At 43.0% G+C, this 19,125-nt stretch overlaps 1 protein-coding gene across 1 annotated transcript in view; it reads left to right on the top strand.

Annotated features, from left to right (window-relative positions):
* The first annotated feature begins 202 nt into the window (after nucleotides 1-202).
* Nucleotides 203-19,125, top strand: part of PPA1 (inorganic pyrophosphatase 1) — a 23,122-nt gene continuing 4,199 nt past the window's right edge. Inside the window, exons 1-9 of the mRNA XM_026650925.2 lie at nucleotides 203-373; nucleotides 3,816-3,880; nucleotides 8,588-8,641; nucleotides 11,128-11,247; nucleotides 12,680-12,766; nucleotides 13,143-13,269; nucleotides 14,320-14,447; nucleotides 16,093-16,178; nucleotides 18,145-18,214. Of these exons, the coding sequence (XP_026506710.1) occupies nucleotides 310-373; nucleotides 3,816-3,880; nucleotides 8,588-8,641; nucleotides 11,128-11,247; nucleotides 12,680-12,766; nucleotides 13,143-13,269; nucleotides 14,320-14,447; nucleotides 16,093-16,178; nucleotides 18,145-18,214 (801 nt within the window). The 5' untranslated portion in view covers nucleotides 203-309. The remainder of the gene's footprint in view (nucleotides 374-3,815; nucleotides 3,881-8,587; nucleotides 8,642-11,127; nucleotides 11,248-12,679; nucleotides 12,767-13,142; nucleotides 13,270-14,319; nucleotides 14,448-16,092; nucleotides 16,179-18,144; nucleotides 18,215-19,125) is intronic.

The raw sequence follows: 19,125 nt of genomic DNA, 5'->3' as shown, positions 1-19,125 counted from the left end.
TGTTCTTGACAGCCCGTTCGAGCGAGGCCGAGAAGAGCGCGCATGCGCACAACTCGCCCGATGGTGGGCCAGGAGCCGAAGTAGGCGAGGCGTGGGAATGCGTTTGCGCAGCATTGTTCTCCGCGCTAAAACCGTCGGAGGGCTACATCGCCATGCGCCTGCGCAATGCTGTTCCTGAGGGCTGGCTGGGCAGGGCGCAAGAGGGGGCGAGGCCTGGCGCCTGCGCAGTGCTGTGGCCGGCAGCGCGAGCGTCCCTGGTGAAGGGCTGGTGTGGTGTGTGTCAGCGTCTCGTTCGCTGCCTGCGGCACCATGGCCAGCTACAGCGTGGAGGAGCGCGCCAACCCCAACAGCCTGGAGTACCGGCTCTTCTTCAGTGAGTGCACAGCCCTCCCGCCCCGCGCGGGGCAGGGCGGCGGGCGGGGGTCCCGCCCCGGGGGTCGCGAGGCGGCATAGCCTCCCGCTTGGGGGCAGCCTCCCGCCCGTGGCCGCCCCCTCACCTCCGGGGGGCTGGGCTGGGCACGGCCCCGCTGACCGTGTCCTGGCGGAGCTGCCTTGGCACCCCTGCCCCTAGCCGGCCCGGCTGCCGGGCGGGTTAAAGTCTGAGCGCGGCGCAGGTGGGGCTGGCCAAGGTGCCTGCTGCTGCTGCAAACTAATCCCGTAATTGGCTTTTCTCTGCTTCCTGCTCCACCCAGACCTGTCCCCGGGGAGCGACCTTTAGCCTGGCCGGGCTGCTTAGGCTGGTAACCTGGGGCGCTGGCTTAGGCGGCACCCCGCGCCCAGGGCTCAGCCTGGCACTGGCCGGGTGCAGGGGCTGGTGGGAATGGGGTCACCCATCGTGCAGGGCAGCAACGAAAGCGCTGCTACGTGTCTCGAGCAGCAGTCCTGCCAAAGTCAGCTCGCCCGGGGCAAATATTCTCCTCGTGTGCTTTTTTTTAACATAGAAGGGGTGAAAGTGAAAATGTGGGGGGAGGGAGGTATCGTCCACATTTAAATGGATGGGAGAATAGAAAGATCATGGGGGAAACTGTAGCTGCTTGTAGGACCACGTCCCTGAGATTGTTCGTCATGCACCTATCAGCTCTTCAAAATCCTTCTTTGAAGCCCACAAGACCTAGTTGTTCTCTCAGTGAAGTGGCTACTTCCTCTTATTTCTTGACATGACATGTCAAACTGACACCTCTGCTAATGCAATGCAATATTCTCTGCCTGCATCCCCTAAATCTTCTGCCTGACTACAGAGAGAGAAGTAGTTCCCAATTGTACCCACTCCTAACTTGTGCTAGCTCTCAAGTAAGAACTTGTGCTGGGGGTGAAGCTGAGAACAAAATTGACTCTGAGTATTGCATCATCTATTTGGCTTCCTAAGTAGCTGGCTTTCCATGGCTAGGAGTAAAAGGGCATGATACTAAACTGGCCACAAATAACAGACCTGCTCTGTTGCACTTTACCAGAAGAAAATGCTTGACTTAGTACAATGTTCCCAACTCAATTTTCTGAAGGGAGATAGTAGCTAAGAATCCTAGCCGGCTTCTCTAATTTAGCCATTTAAGTGACTAATCTCTTAATGGCTCTCTTAACTGAGATTATGAAACATTTTGTATCCAACACAATCTTTCTAGGAAAGTGATAATCTAGTACTGTATTGTTTAGTAGGAAGAGTTAATATCTAATATTGACCTGCTAGGATTTGAAATTTATTCTACAGAGAAAAAGCAAATACTCTGTCCATTACACTACAAAATCTCTGAGTGATACTAATTTGCAATACACAGGTATGAATAAAAGAACCCTTCCATACTTTCCGACTCATGCAATAGGAGCATGAGAGAAAATGGGGTGGGGAGTTAAAATGAGTATTGCTCAGTCAACAGTAGAAATAGCTGTGTGTTTCACATTGTCTGCATGGGAATGATCAGATTTCAAAAGTCTTGCTTTATTGAGAGGGAACCAAACAACAACCTGGTGACTCTCTTAATCTTGAGGGCAACTAGCAAAATAACTCATTTATGCTGGAATAAGTAGGTCTGTAGAAAATACCAGAAAACCTACAAACTGAAATTGTTAATTCTCAGATCCCTCAAAGTTCTGTTCTACGCAGCTGTAACAGCAGCACTCTTGCTGTCGTGGCTTTAAATACCAGCTTCACTTTTAAATATGAACTGTACCAGAATGTGAAAGAAAGCAGAATGTCTACACAGCGTACAGTGAACTTTCCAGTCCTGGTCTACACTACTTCTTTATTTTTGTAGTTTTGCGGACCATTTTGTTTCAGTTTATTGTACATTAAAGATAATAGCCACTTTCACTGAACACTCTGACTGAGCTTTAAATTGGTTACTAGGAGTCCCGGGCAGGATAGTCTTGCAAAGATCCTGCAAGGGTGCTGGGCTTGCTGAGCATAGGATTCTGGCTTCATTCCTACTCATACTCTGTCCAGTTATCTGCTAGCTGGGGCAGAAAACAGCTTCAGACTTATACCCCCGCCCCACCTCCCCGCAAAATTGGTGCAGCAGTGCTAGAAGGGGGTGGAAATGTATGATAATTGTAACCTCATGAATGAGGTTAGCCAATCTTAACTAGCTAGTAGCCTTCAACAATTAGTCTTAAAATATGCTGTGGAAAGGCCCTTTGCATGTGCCATATATATTGAAACCGCTTTGACTTGCTGGGTGACCTATAGCACTTGTGGGGAGGAGGGAGAGTATAGGTCTTGCTTATTAAAAAGGCTTCTGTATGTAGTTATTAGGGGAGCTTTTAGGATACAGCTCCAAGACAAATTACATCTGCAAGCTAAATAAACCTTGTGGTGGTCTTAAAGTGAATCTAGACCACTTCCTATAAGATCTGGATGTTATTTGCTGCCCTTCTTCCAGCCAGTGTTTGACAATTATCGATATTTATATAATCTTGTGACAGATACAGTCACCTCCATAGGTGTCATTTGAGGTTGTCCCGTGCCATTTCCCCCATAGATTCTCTAATGTGCCACGTTCTACTTCCATTAGTCCAGGTATCTTTGTCTAACTACTTGAGGATATTATACACTTGTGATATCAACTCCTCCTTAGAGTTTGAAATAGAATGTTTCTATCCGTTGGTTCTTTTAAACTGCGCTGAGATTAGGGAGATAGACACAGCAGCATAATCATGCCTTACTTGGAGAAGGTATGTCTTGTTATTTCCTTCATGTAGTCACAACCCTCTATTTTAAAAAAAAAATCCTTTAAAATATCATTTGTGCAAATATTAAGGTGAGCTCTGCAAACTAGTGATGGCTGTTTTTTAATAAATCTTCTCTTGTGCTGTATTTCTGGAGGAAACATGGGGAGTTTTATAAGACCTATGTTGCAGTAATGGAACTGTAACTAAGGCTGTGTCTACACTACTGCGATAAGTCGAACTATGCTACGCAACTCCAGCTACGTAAGTTGCGACGTACCTTAGGTCGAGTTACCCCGGGGTCTACATCACAGGGGGTCAACGGGAGAGACTCTCCTGTTGACTTACCTTACTCTTCTCGTCGGGGGTAGAGTACAGGGGGTCAACTGGAGAGCGATCTGCTGTTGATTTTGGTGGGCCTTCACTAGACCCGCTAAATCGTCTGCCAGTGGATCAATCTCAGAGTGTAGACCTGCCCATAGTAACACTACATCTCTGACACTAGCTTCACTGTTATTATTTCAGGACACAGTCGACATCTTCTAAGCTAGGCATTTGAATAAAGCCAACTTTATAGCCATAGTAGTGTTTTATTAAATTGTTTTCATTAGTGCTAATTCATTTTTATTTACTAGCTTAATATGTTGTTCTTTCAGAAAATGATAAAGGACAATACATTTCACCATTCCATGATATTCCAATATATCCAGTTGCTGGCAAGGTAATGTATATGGCTATATTGAGCAGGTTCTTAGCTACCCACTATGGGAACTTACTTATTAGAAATCTATTCCCTCCAGATAGTATTGGTTTCTCCTTTCCGTGCATCTGTGTGGTAAATAACTATGCAACATAAACTATGACGGTAGTTGGCCTCTGGCCAAACAGTGCAACTGCAATCTCTCTGACTGAGCAAACTGGGTTAGGTGGAATCTTACATCATGCTCTTTCTTTCTCTGGTGATAAGGGAAATTCAGTACAAACTTAGTCGTAAAATGTACCTTGGAACTAGTAAATAACTTCTGGTGCCAAGCCACTGAGGCAACTTTATTAACTTAGACATGTGAAATAATGTTGTTACTAGTCTTATTAACTGGAAATGGTTGGCTTCATGGATGGGAGCTACAAAAAATGTATACTTTTCTAAGAATGCTAATGCAGAAGAATTTGAAAAGTGATGGCTTAGGCCCTAATACTGTGAACAGCTCCCCGTGAGCAGAATCCTTATGTAAAGCTCCACTGAAATTGTTGTATGTCTTCATTGTATCGTTCTGAAGCGCTGCTTAGCTTTGGGGCTAAATTCATAGCAGTATTAGGGCTGCTTTGTGTCACTTTCCCAATGAAGATCTGTCATAATTCCAGTTTAACCAGCTACTGAAGTAACCTCCCAGCGTATGGTCAAATCATCAGGTTGCACAGAACCATTGCAGTAGCTCCTATAAAACTATCCTGCTGTGAGAGGAGTGTGGCTGAGGAATCCCTGCATTCTCTGTGATCCATGGGTGCCGTAACAAGTCATTAGGGTTGTTGGCAGCTCCTGCAACTTAAAATGGTGGCTCCAACTTGCTCTCAAGGTCTGGCCCAACTGCACCTTTTCTGCACACCCCACCCTTAACTTTTTTGAATGGCAGCTCAGGATCTTGGGAATGATTTGCTGTGTGGAAGGAATTTTTCATTGTATTTCCCCTCCCTTCCCTCCTCCTCCCCTCCCCCCCCCGCCACCCCCGAAATAAGGGTTTTTTTGTACCTCTTCTGGTAATTTTGTCCAAACATTGTTCTAGTTCAGAATTGGCAAAGTTTGTGCTGTGGTGATGGGAGTAGCGTAAGACACTCGTCAATTACGTCTGGAGAACTGACCTTTTTTTAAAGTCTCTCAAGCCCCTTGAGCTGCTGTGGTACTTCCACTGACATCCATGAGAGTGCTGAATATGAGTCAAACTCTGTAGCAGAGTTGAAGGTATTTCTGGACTCCGCATTTCAAAATGATTTCTGACAAATTGTGAAATGGCAATGTCAATACTTGATCAAGATGTTGGCTTCAAATACAAATCTGTGTCACAGGGATGTCTCTTTCCCCCCTCCCTCTTTTTTTTAAACTCATTCCTCCTCCCCCCCCTCAGGTACTATTTTTCTAATCTGCTATTATGCAAAGTAATTTGTGGAGCTCAGTCTTACAAAGAGGACCTATAGATGGGAGCAGGGTTGTCTGTGCTGCCTTAACTACTTTTTGTAGAGAGCTGGCTGGTCATATGCTATTTTCATTTCCACTTGCTATTAGTATTAAAATGTATAGTTTTAAAAAATAGATGAATTATCTGTTAAGATGTTGCACACGCTAAAATAAAAGCTCAGTCTATGCACCAGTCTTTGGCACCCTCCGCATTCCTCCTTCCTCAGTCTAGGAAAGGCAGTTCTCCTGCTATTTCAGTGGACCACAGCATGTGCACATCAAAACCTCAAGTTTAATAAAGGGAAGCTGGAAAACTGTGTGTGAATACAGCGAGTGAAAGCTACCCAACCTCTCCTTAGATTGTTGTGTTCTGCCCATGGGCTTCCTCTCCATGAAAATTTCCTCTGACATATGGTTTGAGGAAGTTGTGCGCATTTGCGGGGAGAGGGCTAGTATAACCGCATTCTGAGGGTGGTAAGAGAAGAGGCAAGAACCCAGAAGATCAGGCAGGTGCATGGTCCGCTAGCTAGTGTTTGCTTTTTACAGTAAACCCTCCTGTTAAAAATATCTTTTCTGACTTATCAGAATTATACCACTAAAGTAGATACAGACAAACATTTTGGAAGTATTCCATCTATTGACCGGGGAGTTATTGATATAAAGGGAAGATGGGTTGAAACAAAAACTTCTAAGTTTCCAGTAGAGTGTGCAAGACCTCATATGAGCAGAACCAAGATACTTTCAAGACCAACTCTTATGTGGTGTGTAAGTTTATGTATAACTTGGGGAGGGTGTTAAGGGGCAGCATTTAGCTGGGCGGTAGGGAGAAGATACTTTCAAGTTAAGGCCACTCACAAAGAACCATATGCCAAATGTGATGGAGAGCAGAGTCGTCTTGCCCATCAACTTGTGAAAAAGCAACTTCCAAAAACACATTTCTGGAATGTAACTTAGACTAATAAAATACAACGAAAGTTATACTCTCATTCTCCCCAATCTTTCTTGAACTAGTTAAAAACAAAAATTGGAGCAGGGGGGTGGGTGTCTATGGAGCAGTGCCTATCAGCTTCAGGATTTGGAGTATTACCCGCTAACTGCCAATCTCAGATTGATAAGCAAGCAGCACACTACATCAGTGTCTGGGAGTGTGCGTACAAAAAGTCACTGGAGAGAAACAAGTGTGATTAATGTTGTACACAACTACTCAATGCAGTGTTGACTGTGTTACTTTTCTTTGTATTGCAGGGCTATCTCAGGGAACTTTCCTGGTTACTCTGCTGGTTCGGTAGCTGCTTTGTTAGGGAGTCCAGCTTAGGGCAAAAGGTTACATTACACTGTCTCTAGCTCTTAATCCTGGTATTTTTAAGATCTTGAGAGGATTGTAAAGTGTTTTTCAGTCTAAGATTTGAGATGTGCTAAACCTATCTGTACATGGGCTCTTGCCCTCCTAATATTCAAATGTGAATTCACACTATCTTAATGTATTAATCATGCCTTCTAAACCATGTCAAACTCACCCACTTAATTTCCCAAATATGAACTAGCTTCTACATATACACAAGTTTCCAGAAGTTGCCTTTTCTTGAATTTAGCTAATACCCTTCAACCTCCTCTCCCTCCCTTCAAAAGTTATGTTTATTTCCATACACTTAAGCACTGATTGAACAATCACACCTTACCTACTCTGTTCTGATCCACTGCATTTTCCACACTAATGGATCTTTCTCTCTCCCTCCTTAATAGAGCAATGCACAAACACTACTGGAGCTCTGAACCCAGAGAGAAGAGCCCCTAATATTGAAAGAGTAGGTGTAGTAAACTGAAACTGGAGAACATGTAACATTGACTACAAACCATCAGTCATCCAACTATGGTGAAGTGCAGGTGCAAGGGATTTAGCATCTCTGATATAACTGTTCTGAAACACTAATGCTGCTTAACCTGAGGATTAGATAAACCAATGGTTGATATGGAGCCAGGAGCTGCAGGTGCTCAGCACTTTGAGGGGAAAAAAACGAGCCAATCTTATTTGTGGAGGAGGCCTTTTTTTTTTTTTTTTTTTTTTGATACAAAAGCTCTGACCTCTGGAGGAAGAAATGACTACTATGGGACTTTCAGAAAAAGTACTCTGTGTTGGCAAGAAACTTCCACCAAGAAGAGAGTTAGACCAAGTCCCACCCATAGTCTCAGTACTATAAGAGACTGTTCTATACAGTAGAACCTCAGAGTTACAAACTGACTGGTCAACCACACACCTCATTTGGAACCAGAAGTATGTAATCAGGCAGCAAGAGACACCCTCCTCCCCTCCCCCAAAAAAGCAAATACAGTACAGTACTGTGTTGAACTATTTTTTAAAGAAAAGTTTAAAAAAAATTTTTTTGACAAGGTAAGGAAACTGTTTCTGTGCTTGTTTCATTTAAATTAAGGTGGTTAAAGCAGAATTTTTTTTCTGCATAATAGAAAGTTTCAAAGCTATATTAAGTCAACTTTTGAAAGAACAAGCATAACGTTTTGTTCGGAGTTACGAACGACATCCATTCTTGAGGTGCTCATAACTCTGAGGTTGTACTGTATTCCTGACACTCCTTGCACGTACTCCATTAAATGTGCCTGAGCTATAGATAGGCATTCTACATTGCAGTAATACAAACTCCACCCTGACTAAAAAAAACAACCAGAGATCTCTGAGATGTTCTGACCATTGTCCCTCCTACTATAAAGATGGCCCATCAGAAGCATTTTTTCTTAGAACTGCCTCGATTATATTCATCCTGCAAATGAAAAATGAAACCTTTTAATGTCATGGATCTGCTTATGCTTTCTTTGGTCTCCATTTTGTTTCTCACTAGAAACTCACGGGAGATACTTCTTGCTATATGTTTAATAAAAAACAAACAATTTAAAACTGGTATTTCAGGACCTACTAGTGTCATGGGTTATGTTGCTGAAAAGATGCCTGTTACACCAACAGTGTAAAAATACCCACTGTCAAAATATAAAGTAGCCTTAATGCTGGGCTTGCATGGAGGAGGAACTTTAGTCTGAATGTTGTCAACAGTAAAGTGTTCACTTAAAATCCTGCTGCTCAGTCAGTTATCAAGATATAACAAAATTATCTCACTTGTTGAACACAGCAAAATGTGTTAGAACTTTAAATAACTTGCTGCTTTTGATTAGTTTGTGCTTCCTTTAGAATATGGGGATGTACTTCTCATTTCAGAGAGATTTTGCTGATCTGCTTCTTGCTCGTTTCAGAATGTGTTCAACATGATTGTGGAAGTACCTCGATGGACAAATGCAAAGATGGAGGTAAGTGGAAGATAAAATCCATAACTGACGGTCTGGCTGCTTCTAGTTCTTATAGGGTTACCATACGTCCGGGTTTCCCCGGACATGTCCGGTTTTTGAGTCTTTAAATAGCCGTCCGGGGGGAATTTGTAAAAAGCTAAAAATGTCCGGGATTTCCCCCCGGACGGCTATCTAAAGACCCAAAAGCGGCTGACAGGGCAGCCGCACCGGATTGAGCCGCTCACTTGGGGCCTCTCCGGCAGCAAAAGCTCCTCCCCCGCTTCCCCCCCCTCCCCTGCAGCTTCAGCACGCCGGCAGCGCTGCGTGGGGCATAGGCACTCCCGGCTCCACCCCTTCCCCGTCCCCATTCCAATCCCTTCCCCAAATACCAGGCCCTGCCTCCTCCCCCGGGCACGCTGCTTTTCCCCTCCACCCCCCTCCCTCCCAGACTTTTGCACGGCAAGCCTGGGAGGGAGGGAGGGAGAAGCAGAGCGCTCAGGGGAGGTGGTAGAGCGGAGGTGAGCTGGGGCAGAGGGGCGCGGGGAGGGCTGCCCGCAACAGGTAACCCGGGGGGGGGTGCAGGGGAACTGCTCCCCGCCCCAGCTCACTTCCGCTCTGCCTCTGCCTGCTGCCTTGAGCGCACAGCCGCGCCACTCTGCTTCTCGCCCCCTCCCTCCCAGGCTTGCCGCGCGGACAGCTGATTCAAGGCAAGCCGGGGGGGGGGGGGGGGGGGGGAGCGGCTGCGCGCTCAGGGAAGCAGGCAGAGCCCGAGCGGAGGCGGGGTGAAGCAGGGAGCGCGGCGAGTCAAGGGACAGGGAGGTTGGATGGGGCGGGGGTTCTGAGGGGGCCTGTCAGGGGGCGGGGGTGTGGAGAGGGGTTGGAGCAGTCAAGGGACAGGGAGCAGGGGGAGGGTTGGATGGGTTGGGGGTTCTGGGGGGGCCGCCTGTCAGGGTGTGGGGGTGTGGAGAGGGATTGGGGCAGTCAGGGGACAGGGAGGGTTAGATGGGTTGGGGGTTCGGGGGGCAGTCAGGGGACAGGCAGCGGTTGGATAGGCGTGGGAGTCCCGGGGATTTGGCGGGGGCAGGTGTGTGGATAGGAGTCAGAACAGTCAGGGGACAGGTAGGAAGTGGGGTCCTAGGGGGGCAGTTAGGGTGGGGGGGTCTCAGGAGGAGGCAGTCGGGGACAAGGATAAGGGAGGCTTAGATGGGGGGGGGTCCCAGGGGGTGGTTAGGGGCAGGGGTCCCGGGAGGGGGCGATCAGGGGACAAGGAGCAGGGGGGGTTGGATGGGTTGGGGGTTCTGTGGGGGGCAGTCAGGGGGCGGGAAGTGGGAGGGAGTGGCTAGGGGTGGGGCTAACCCCCCCCTCCCCACGGAGTGTCCTCTTTTTTGAAAGTTCAAATATGGTAACTCTAAGTTCTTAAATCTCTGGCACTGCTGAATTCTGTGTGGCTTTTTTGAAAGAAAAAAAAGTAGTCTAATGTAGTACAACACATTGCTCTGGAACAAGCAGAAGAAACGCAAGTTAACAGATCTAAATGTAAAACTTTGGTAACTAGCTTTATTATGTATTAATACTGAAGTAAGCAAAATATCATGAAACTTAAAGCTCTGACCAGTGTTGATGTCTCAGTTTAGGTATAACAGTTGCAAAGCACACTTGGCTGTATAAAAAGAAATTGCAGAGTATGACCAGTTTTCATAAAACTTAAATCAAAGTTCTACTGTCATTAACTGCTAAATGAACTAGTAACATTGTAATAGTTGGCCAGGATCACTCCTGTGTGAGGTGCAGCCTTCTTCAGTTCAAGACCCAGGTGTTGGTGGAGCTTTAAGACTCTTGCTTGAAGCCCCAGATGCCTAGCGGAAGAGACTTTCTCCAGGAAAGGGATTAGTTTGGTCCATACTTCTTGGGTACTGGAATGGCTGCAGGCTATATAACCATAATTTGAGAAGTATGGGTTTGGGTATTAGGAGGAATCATATATTTTGGAGGGCTTCCACATTCCAGCTTATCTGAATACCTCCCTTGGGAGTAGCCTTCCCTTTATCTCTGGCCCCTGACTAGTTGGATCACTGAGGGAGAGCCTGTATCCTAATAGCTACAATCTGTAATGTATCTTAATCTCCAAGTAAGGGTCTCATTCCAAATAGGACTGGTTTGGATATCATTTTAAGCAACTCTTCCAGAGGCAAAATTTACCCATGATGTCTATAGTATTTATTTTTACTGGCGAACCCAGGCCAAGACTTTCTATGAAAAAGAGGAAAAAAAGCCTCTAGGCATATTTTGGCATTTGCCAGTGTGACCAGACTTTCAAAGGTACTGAATCCAACAGCTTTTGTTGACTTTGAAGGGAGTTGATGGGTTCTCAGCACCCTTACATAAGCAGTCAGGTTTTCAGATTAGGTTCAGATTTCTAATTTTGAACATTTGGGATCAGGGTAACTAAATGGTCGTTGTTTTAGTTAGGTAAAAAACATGCAGGTAACTGCATTTGTCTGTTTCAGATTGCAACAAAGGATCCTCTAAACCCAATTAAACAAGACGTGAAGAAAGGAAAGCTGCGTTATGTTGCTAATGTATTTCCTCACAAGGGCTATATCTGGAATTACGGTGCTATCCCACAGGTATTGTATTGTACATATATCTTTTTCTTGCGGTGGAAACTAGATATTAGCCATACAAACACAATCCTGAACATATTTATGTATTTTAAAAAAATGTGAATGCTACCATGCTAACAAAACAAGATCTGCTTAATCTATTCAGACTGAAACTGAAATAGCAAATGCTAATGAGGGGAAATATGTAGTCAGTAGTGACACTGACAGAATCTCAAGAGGAAGGTAAGTATGCAAATCATGTTGTAAACAAGCTAACAAAAATATAAACTTGCAGCAAAATACCAATGTAGAATAAAACTGGCTTTATACCAGTAATAAAATGTCAGCTGTTAAGCTACAAGGACCCCTACCACCTATCAATTCAGTTGAACAGCAGTCTTCAGAAATTAGTAGTAGGTCGATACTCTTCACTGAAGAATGTTGCTACATAAGAAGAATAAATGTTTTAGACATTTGGTAAGTACTCTCTGATAGGAGTGATTCTGTGCCCATGTGTAAGTCTCAGACCCCTGCTGCTTCATCTAATGGTCTGACTTGGATTTCAGTTCCCAGACAAATTTTTCTTAAAAGCAGCCTGTCAGGAGATCCTACACTCAGTTGTGTACAGACAATGAAAAATCATGAAGAGAGTCATTAATGTGTACATTACTCGAAAATGCTTTAGGATCATATGGCTAATTATACTAAAATCACCTTAGACAAGATGCATTATTAATACTTGCAATCTACTGGGCTTCACCTTTGTAACTTGAACAGTCCTGGCCTTTTCTAGAAATAGACTTTCTATTTCGTATAAATAAACTAGGTTTTTAGTTAATGTAGCTAACAAAACACATTGTATGGCAACCTGTACAGAATGGATCTCTTCCATACCCTTCTCTGAACTTTGTCCACACACTGCCCTTAAATTCAAACAAATTTTCCATCTTCAAAGAAATGGGTGGACAAATTTGGCTGCCTGCCTGCAAACATAAAGATGTAAATAATGCTGTTACAAATTCCTTATTTTAAAAGGACTATCTTAACACTGATCTTACTTGTCTCTTAATTATCCTGCTAACCTTCTGTATCCTCCCCTCTGACCTAGGAGGAAGTCAGTTCAGTTCTGATAACGAGAAGTAGTTGGGGAAAAAAATAGTCAGAGGAAGTGAGCATGCAGCTTATCCTGATCTAGAAATCCCAGATCCATGGACAAAGTAAACAGGCTATCTTAAAATTGATAAAGTGTAAACAAATGTAAAAAGTGAAAACTTCCTAACCATCAATCAGAACTGACTTTCTTCCCACTGAAACCCAATGGAGAAACATTCCATCTTAATTAAGCTTCTTCACTAGAAAACTGCTGCCTGCATGAAAAACTCAGAGCCATCCATTCATGTAAACTTTGAATCTCCAGGGTTCTCCTCTAGTTTAAAAATCTCTTTCTCATACATAGACATGGGAACATCCAGGACATAAAGATGAAAATACTGGCTACTATGGAGATAATGATCCAATTGATGTGTGTGAAATTGGAAGCAAGGTAATGTGCTATTTTACAAAGGATGTTTATTTCTTAGAACTGTAATCTGTTAAATTAACTGACTCCAGAGACTACCTAACTTCTACTTCTGGGTCTTTTATTAAGAACTTGGCTTCTCTTAATGTTGCCACGGAGACTTCTGGTGCTGAAATGTAATGAATCTTAATTTCCCAAATTCATGTAATTCAGGCAAAAGTTCAAGTTAATGGCTACCCAGTGGTGTGATTTACATTAGTTTCCAGCCATTCAGTCTTTTGTATTGATCCTCTTACTGAACTTGTTTTGAATGTTAACTTTTTACTGAATTGTAATTTGTCTTATGTTGCACATCCCATAGCACATTGGTAGAGATAATTAATACATTTTATGTAATTAGGTGTGCTCAAGAGGAGAAGTAATTAAAGTGAAAGTTCTGGGCACACTGGCACTGATTGATGAGGGGGAGACAGACTGGAAAGTAATAGCAATCAATATTGAAGACCCTGAAGCAGCCAACTATAACAGTAAGTAGCAAGGAGGAAGGCATTGTTTTGGCTTTTTACTTACCCAACTGGGGGTTTTGAACAGAATGTTCCTTCATACTGGAAAAATCTGCATTTAAAATCTATAGAGCTAGATTTTAGCCAGCGTCTGCATAGGGCCTTGGCAAAGCAAGGTGAACACAACCCCCTTTTTCGCTCCTATCCTGCTTCCTGTGCCAAGGGATCTACATATTCCTAGAAGTGGTGCTGGCCTAGGCAGCAGAAGGGTGCACTGGATCAGCACAGTACTTTAGCACCTCTGCTGGTAGAGGTCACTTGGAAGCTTCCAGTGGGAGCTGGTTCCCTTGTGCAGCCAAAACCCTGAGGGAAGGTGAGAGTGGAAACTCTGCTGAGGGTGAATTGCATACACAGCACTTATAAGATTTTGCTGGCACAATTTGCACCTCTGAGTAACAGCTGGCTTGATCGGGTCCATACAGCTAAGTAAGCATGTGGTGTCTGACAAAACACATCTAAGGTCTCCACTCAAGTTTCTCCTGACTAAAGGTCAGAATTCCTTCTGCCCCTTCTCCCCTGAAAATCAGAAAAGATTCCAGTAAAATAACTTGGGCTAATCTGACCTATTAAAGGTTATCAATAAACTATCTTTAGAAAAATAACTCTTCTATGCTTTTGACAGGTGGATATACTGTGAGGATCAACCATCCTCAAATCTGACTTCTTGCCCTCTCAAATGAACTTGTTTCTTGGCTTTTTAGCATAAACTTGGGCAAGGAGGTAAATCTTGTTCTTCTCAGATATCTAAAATCCACCCTATCTTAAAAATTGACTTATAGCAGCATAGCCAAACTTGTCCCTAACAAATGACTTCTCATGAGAGCTAGGCATACACTGTCTAGGAGATGTTTCAGGTCTTGTACTGTAGCCAACAATCATAATGCTTATCTTCCTCAGTAGTGCTAAACTCAAAGGTGGTCTGGACAAAAGAATATTATACGTATTGCATAGACTAGTTTAAGACTGCAACTATTTGCATGATAAAGAAGAGTTTTTCCCGCCCCCTCCTGTTAGATATTGATGATGTCAGAAAGATGAAACCTGGATACCTAGAAGCTACAGTGGACTGGTTTAGAAGGTACAAGGTACCTGATGGGAAGCCAGAAAACCAGTTTGCATTTAATGGAGAATTTAAAGACCAGGTAATGTAACCACTTCTTCATTATCTGTAGAACCAATCTGATTGTCCAAAAAGCACATTACAGTTGAGGAACAATAGTCTGTACATTAAGAGTGAGGCACATATTGCATACTTAAATGCTAGTGTGACTGCAAAACTGAAGTTTCACTTGAAAACCTAAGCCACTTGACTAAGCTTTATTTTATCTACTGTAATAGAAATCACTGATTTATATCTCTTCTAGCTCTGTCCAACCCCATCTTCATTTTGCTTGCTCGCAGAAACACTAAGGGTTACATCCTCAGGTGCAATGCACCTGTTGAACACCCCCAGCTGTTGGAAACCACACATAAAATAGGTGTATCCCTCTACAGGAGGATCACTCCAGAACACTGGACCTTCTGGCATAGAACCAGCACAGTAACTCCCATGCCTTTCTATTGGCATGTGGAGCTTAGCCAGAACAAAAGGGGCATGACTGGGGCTTCCCTCTATCTCACTGATCTTTTCCTTTTCCTCCCTCCCCACCTTAGTCTTGGCCTGTTAGAGCCCCCTAGCGGATGACAGAAGCACACAAGTAGCCCATGAAGACTGGGTGGTGAGCTTGTGTACATACCTTTCTCCTTCAGACATGTGTTGTCCTAATTTGCTATAACCAAGGAGCTGACTTACCTCTTCTAAGTTACTGTATGGTCGTACATATATTCCAAAATTCTCACCGATTTCCTCAGGATGTAAGGGTTTTGTTTTGATAGCATCCCTCTTTCCAATTATTTCTAACTAGCGAAACAAGAATTTTAAAAAATAATCTTTTAACCATATTCACTAAGCATTTCACTTGTCTTTGACTATAACCATTGCATTACTAGTTTCACTTTCTGGATCATATGCTAGAAAAGGATTCTTGTGTGTCAGGCTACACATGAGTCTAAAAAATACAGTATTTTGAATTTAAATGTTTGTGTAAAAGAAAAAATGTTAAAACAATTTTTGCCTAAAAATTATTTGGAAATGTCCCCTTCCTTTAAATATTCAGGAAATGTTTCCAAAAACTGACCAGTGTCACAGCTCCTCTACATAGCTATAGTTATTTTTTCCTGTCCCACCCATCTTCTTAGAAACAAAGTACGGCAACATCTAAGAGTTTGCTTAAACTAGGGTCGGAGGATAGAGGTTAGGTCAGGTTAAGCCAACACATGTTAGCGAACATCAACCTCTTTCACTAATATAGACGCTCTGTTAGTGAGAGGGGAAAATGGTCTTATGGTAAAGGTACTGGACTGAGATCAGAGTTCAGTCCCTCTGTGTGCCATACACCTACTATGTGTCCTTCAGCATCTTGATTCCATCTTAAAATAGAAATTTTATAATCCCCCATTTTGTCTGTGAAGGTGTTTGGGGCAAGCACTGTGTCTTACTAGGAATCCGTACAGTACCCAGCACAAAGGGCCCTAATCTTACTTAGCAGCTCAAGCTGCTACTATAATACTAATAGTGACAGAGGGCAAAATAATAGTAGAGATACTTAGTCGTTTATAGCAAGAAAATTTGCTCTTCTAAAATATCTACTGTAAACATTAGGCTCTGCTGGTTCCTATCTAATTGACAGAATGGGGGATCATTAGAGTATTTGCCAGTAATATGGAATTTATTTTTTTTTATTTTAGGACTTTGCAATTAACATCATCAAAAGCACTCATGAACACTGGACAGATCTAGTATTTAAAAAAACAGATGGAGGAGAAATCAATTGGTAGGTTACAACTCCTCTGTTACACTGCTATTAAAAATTCTCAGCAAATGGGAGTAAATAGAAGAAGTCTTTATTAGAGGTTTAAAAAGGGCTCCAGAGGTGATCCCGGGAATTACAGGCCTGTAAGCCTGACTTCAGTACCGGGCAGACTGGTTGAAACTATAATCAAGAACAGTATTGTCAGACATATAGATCAGTGGTCTCCAAACTTTTTTGATCACGGACCCCATCAGTAAAAAAATTTTGAGCACACACCCCCTGCTGCGCCGAAGCCAAAAAAAAAAAAATCTCGGACTCCCACCCAAACTGCTGAAGCAAAAAAAAAAACGCTCCTCCCGCCGCACACCCCCAAGGATCCTCTTGCGCACCCGCTGGGATGCACACACCCCACTTTGGAGACCACTGATATAGATGAACATAATTTGTGGAGGAAGAGTCAACATGGTTTTAGTAAACGGAAATCATGCCTCACCAATCTATTAGAATTCTTTGAGGGGGTCAACAAGCATGTGGACCAAGGGGATCCAGTGGATATAGTGTACTTAGATTTTCAGAAAGCCTTTGACAAGGTCCCTCACCAAAGGCTCTTATGCAAAGTAAGCTGCCACGGGATAAGAGGGAAGTGCTCTCATGGACTGCTAACTGGTTAAAAGATAGGAAACAAAGGGTAGGTATAAATGGTCAGTTTTCAGAATGGAGAGAGGTAAATAGTGGTGTCCCCCGGGGGTCTGTTCTGGGACCAGTCCTATTCAACATATTCATAAATGATCTGGAAAAAGGGGTAAACAGTGAGGTGGCAAAATTTGCAGATGATACAAAATTACTAAAGATAGTTAAGATCCAGGCAGACTGCAAAGAGCTACAAAAGGATCTCTCAAAACTGGGTGACCGGGCAACAAAATGGCAGATTAAATTGCATTTATCAACATTAAAAGTAATGCACATTGGAAAGCATAATCCAATAAACTATACATATAAAATGCTGGGGTCTAAATTAGCTGTGACCACTCAAGAAAAAGATCTTGGAGCCATAGTGGATAGTTCTCTGAAAACATCCACTCAATGTGCAGTGGCAGTCAAACAAGCGAACAGAATGCTGGGAATAATTAAGAAAGAGATAGATAATAGGACAGAAAATATCATATTGCCTCTATATAAATCCATCGTATGCCCACATCTTGAATATTGTGTGCAGATGTGATCGCCCATCTCAAAAAAGATTCATTGGAATTGGAAAAGGTTCAGAAAAGAGCAACAAAAATGATTAGGGGTATGGAACGGCTTCTATATGAGGAGAGATTAATAAGACTGGGACTTTTCAGCTTGGAAAAGAGATGGCTAAGAGGAGATATGATTAAAGTTTATAAAATCATGACTGGTGTAGAGAAAGTAGATAAGGAAGAGTTGTATACTGCTACTCATAACACAAGAACTAGAGGTCACCAAATGAAATTAATAGACAGCAGGTTTAAAACAAATAAAAGGAAGTATTTCTTCACACAGCGCAGTCAACCTGTGGAACTCCTTGCCAGAGGATGTTGTGAAGGTCAAGACCATAACAGGGTTAAAAAAAGAACTAGATAAATTAATGGAGGATAAGTCCATCAATGGCTATTAGCCAAGATGGGCAGGAATGGTGTCCCTAGCCTCTGTTTGCCAGAAGCTGGGAATGAGCGACAGGGGATGGATCACTTGATGATTACCTGTTTTGTTCATTCCCTCTGGGGCACCTGGCACTGGCCACCGTCGGAAGACTGGATACTGGGCTAGATGGACCTTCGGTCTGACCCAGTAGGGCCGTTCTGATGTTACTCTAGTGTTAGCAACTTACTCTGTAGCTTGTTCAAAAACTGAGCCTTCAGCCTGTGGGGTTTTTTTAAAATGGGCAACCTTAACACCTTTAATGCTGTTGTCTAATACTTTTGGGGAAAGAACTTGGCTCTCACGATTCACCTTTCTCTTCTAGCGCAAATACAACTGTGTCAGACAGCTCCTTTTGTATTAGTCAAGAATCTGCTAAAGCTACTGTGGAAGCAGTAAGTACAAATAGATTTGGGTATCTTTTATTTTTTTAATAACACCTGGTGTCTGTGATTATAAAGAAAAGACAAAAGGAGTTTAGGTGATATACTAAAAAAACACTTTTTCCCTGTAGGAGCAGCTTGTTGTACTGGCTAAAATCGCTCTGGATGGCCAAACTAAGCATGAACTTTTTAGTAAGCAGAGGTGCATGGGTGTACAGAAACTCAAACACCTTTTTCAGGGTTTCTACTTGCCCGACTCATCTGGGGATGGGATCTCTCTTGAAACACTGTTCTACCTGGAGCAAAGTACTTTTTTTTTTTTTTGTATCAACTCATGTAAATGACTTGAAGTTAAAATGTATAAAGAACTTTTTGAAAATTAATACCTAAGACATAACATGAGCTTGTTTTTAAAGTATAGGCTACCCTTTGCCATCAGAATGCATGATATTTGCAATGGAATGACTCCCAAAGGACTCCTTTCTGATTCCTTGAGAATATTTCCTGTCAAATGCATTGTCTGACATCTAATGTGTACTGCATTAATCAAAACTTCTAAATAGGTGAGGAATTCAAGTACTTCAGAATATTTGGCTATACCTGTAAGTCTGGAGTACCACAATATTTGGCAATTTCTAATAGAAGTGATGCAAAAAAGTGTGAATGGATAGGTAATGGAAAAAATCCTTTCGATGTTAAAATAATTCTGATCAGAAGCAGAGGCCAGTTATAAATAGATGAAGAAATAAACCTGTTTAACTTACTCTGGTTTCTAAAAGTGTCATGTTATAGCTGTGTCAGAACTACCTGGTAAAATTCTGAGGCTAGAACACTTCATTAGGTTGTGGACTGGAATTGTCACCAGCAGGGCCGGCTCTAGGTTTTTTGCTGCCCCAAGCAAAAAAAATTTTTGGCTGCCCCCC

Source organism: Terrapene carolina, unplaced genomic scaffold (genome assembly GCF_002925995.2).
Source record: "Terrapene carolina triunguis isolate 2854851 unplaced genomic scaffold, T_m_triunguis-2.0 Scaffold95, whole genome shotgun sequence".
NCBI classification, from domain to species: domain Eukaryota; kingdom Metazoa; phylum Chordata; order Testudines; family Emydidae; genus Terrapene; species Terrapene triunguis.
Note: the sequence above shows the minus strand (reverse complement) of the source record. Positions and strands in the feature narration are given on the sequence as shown.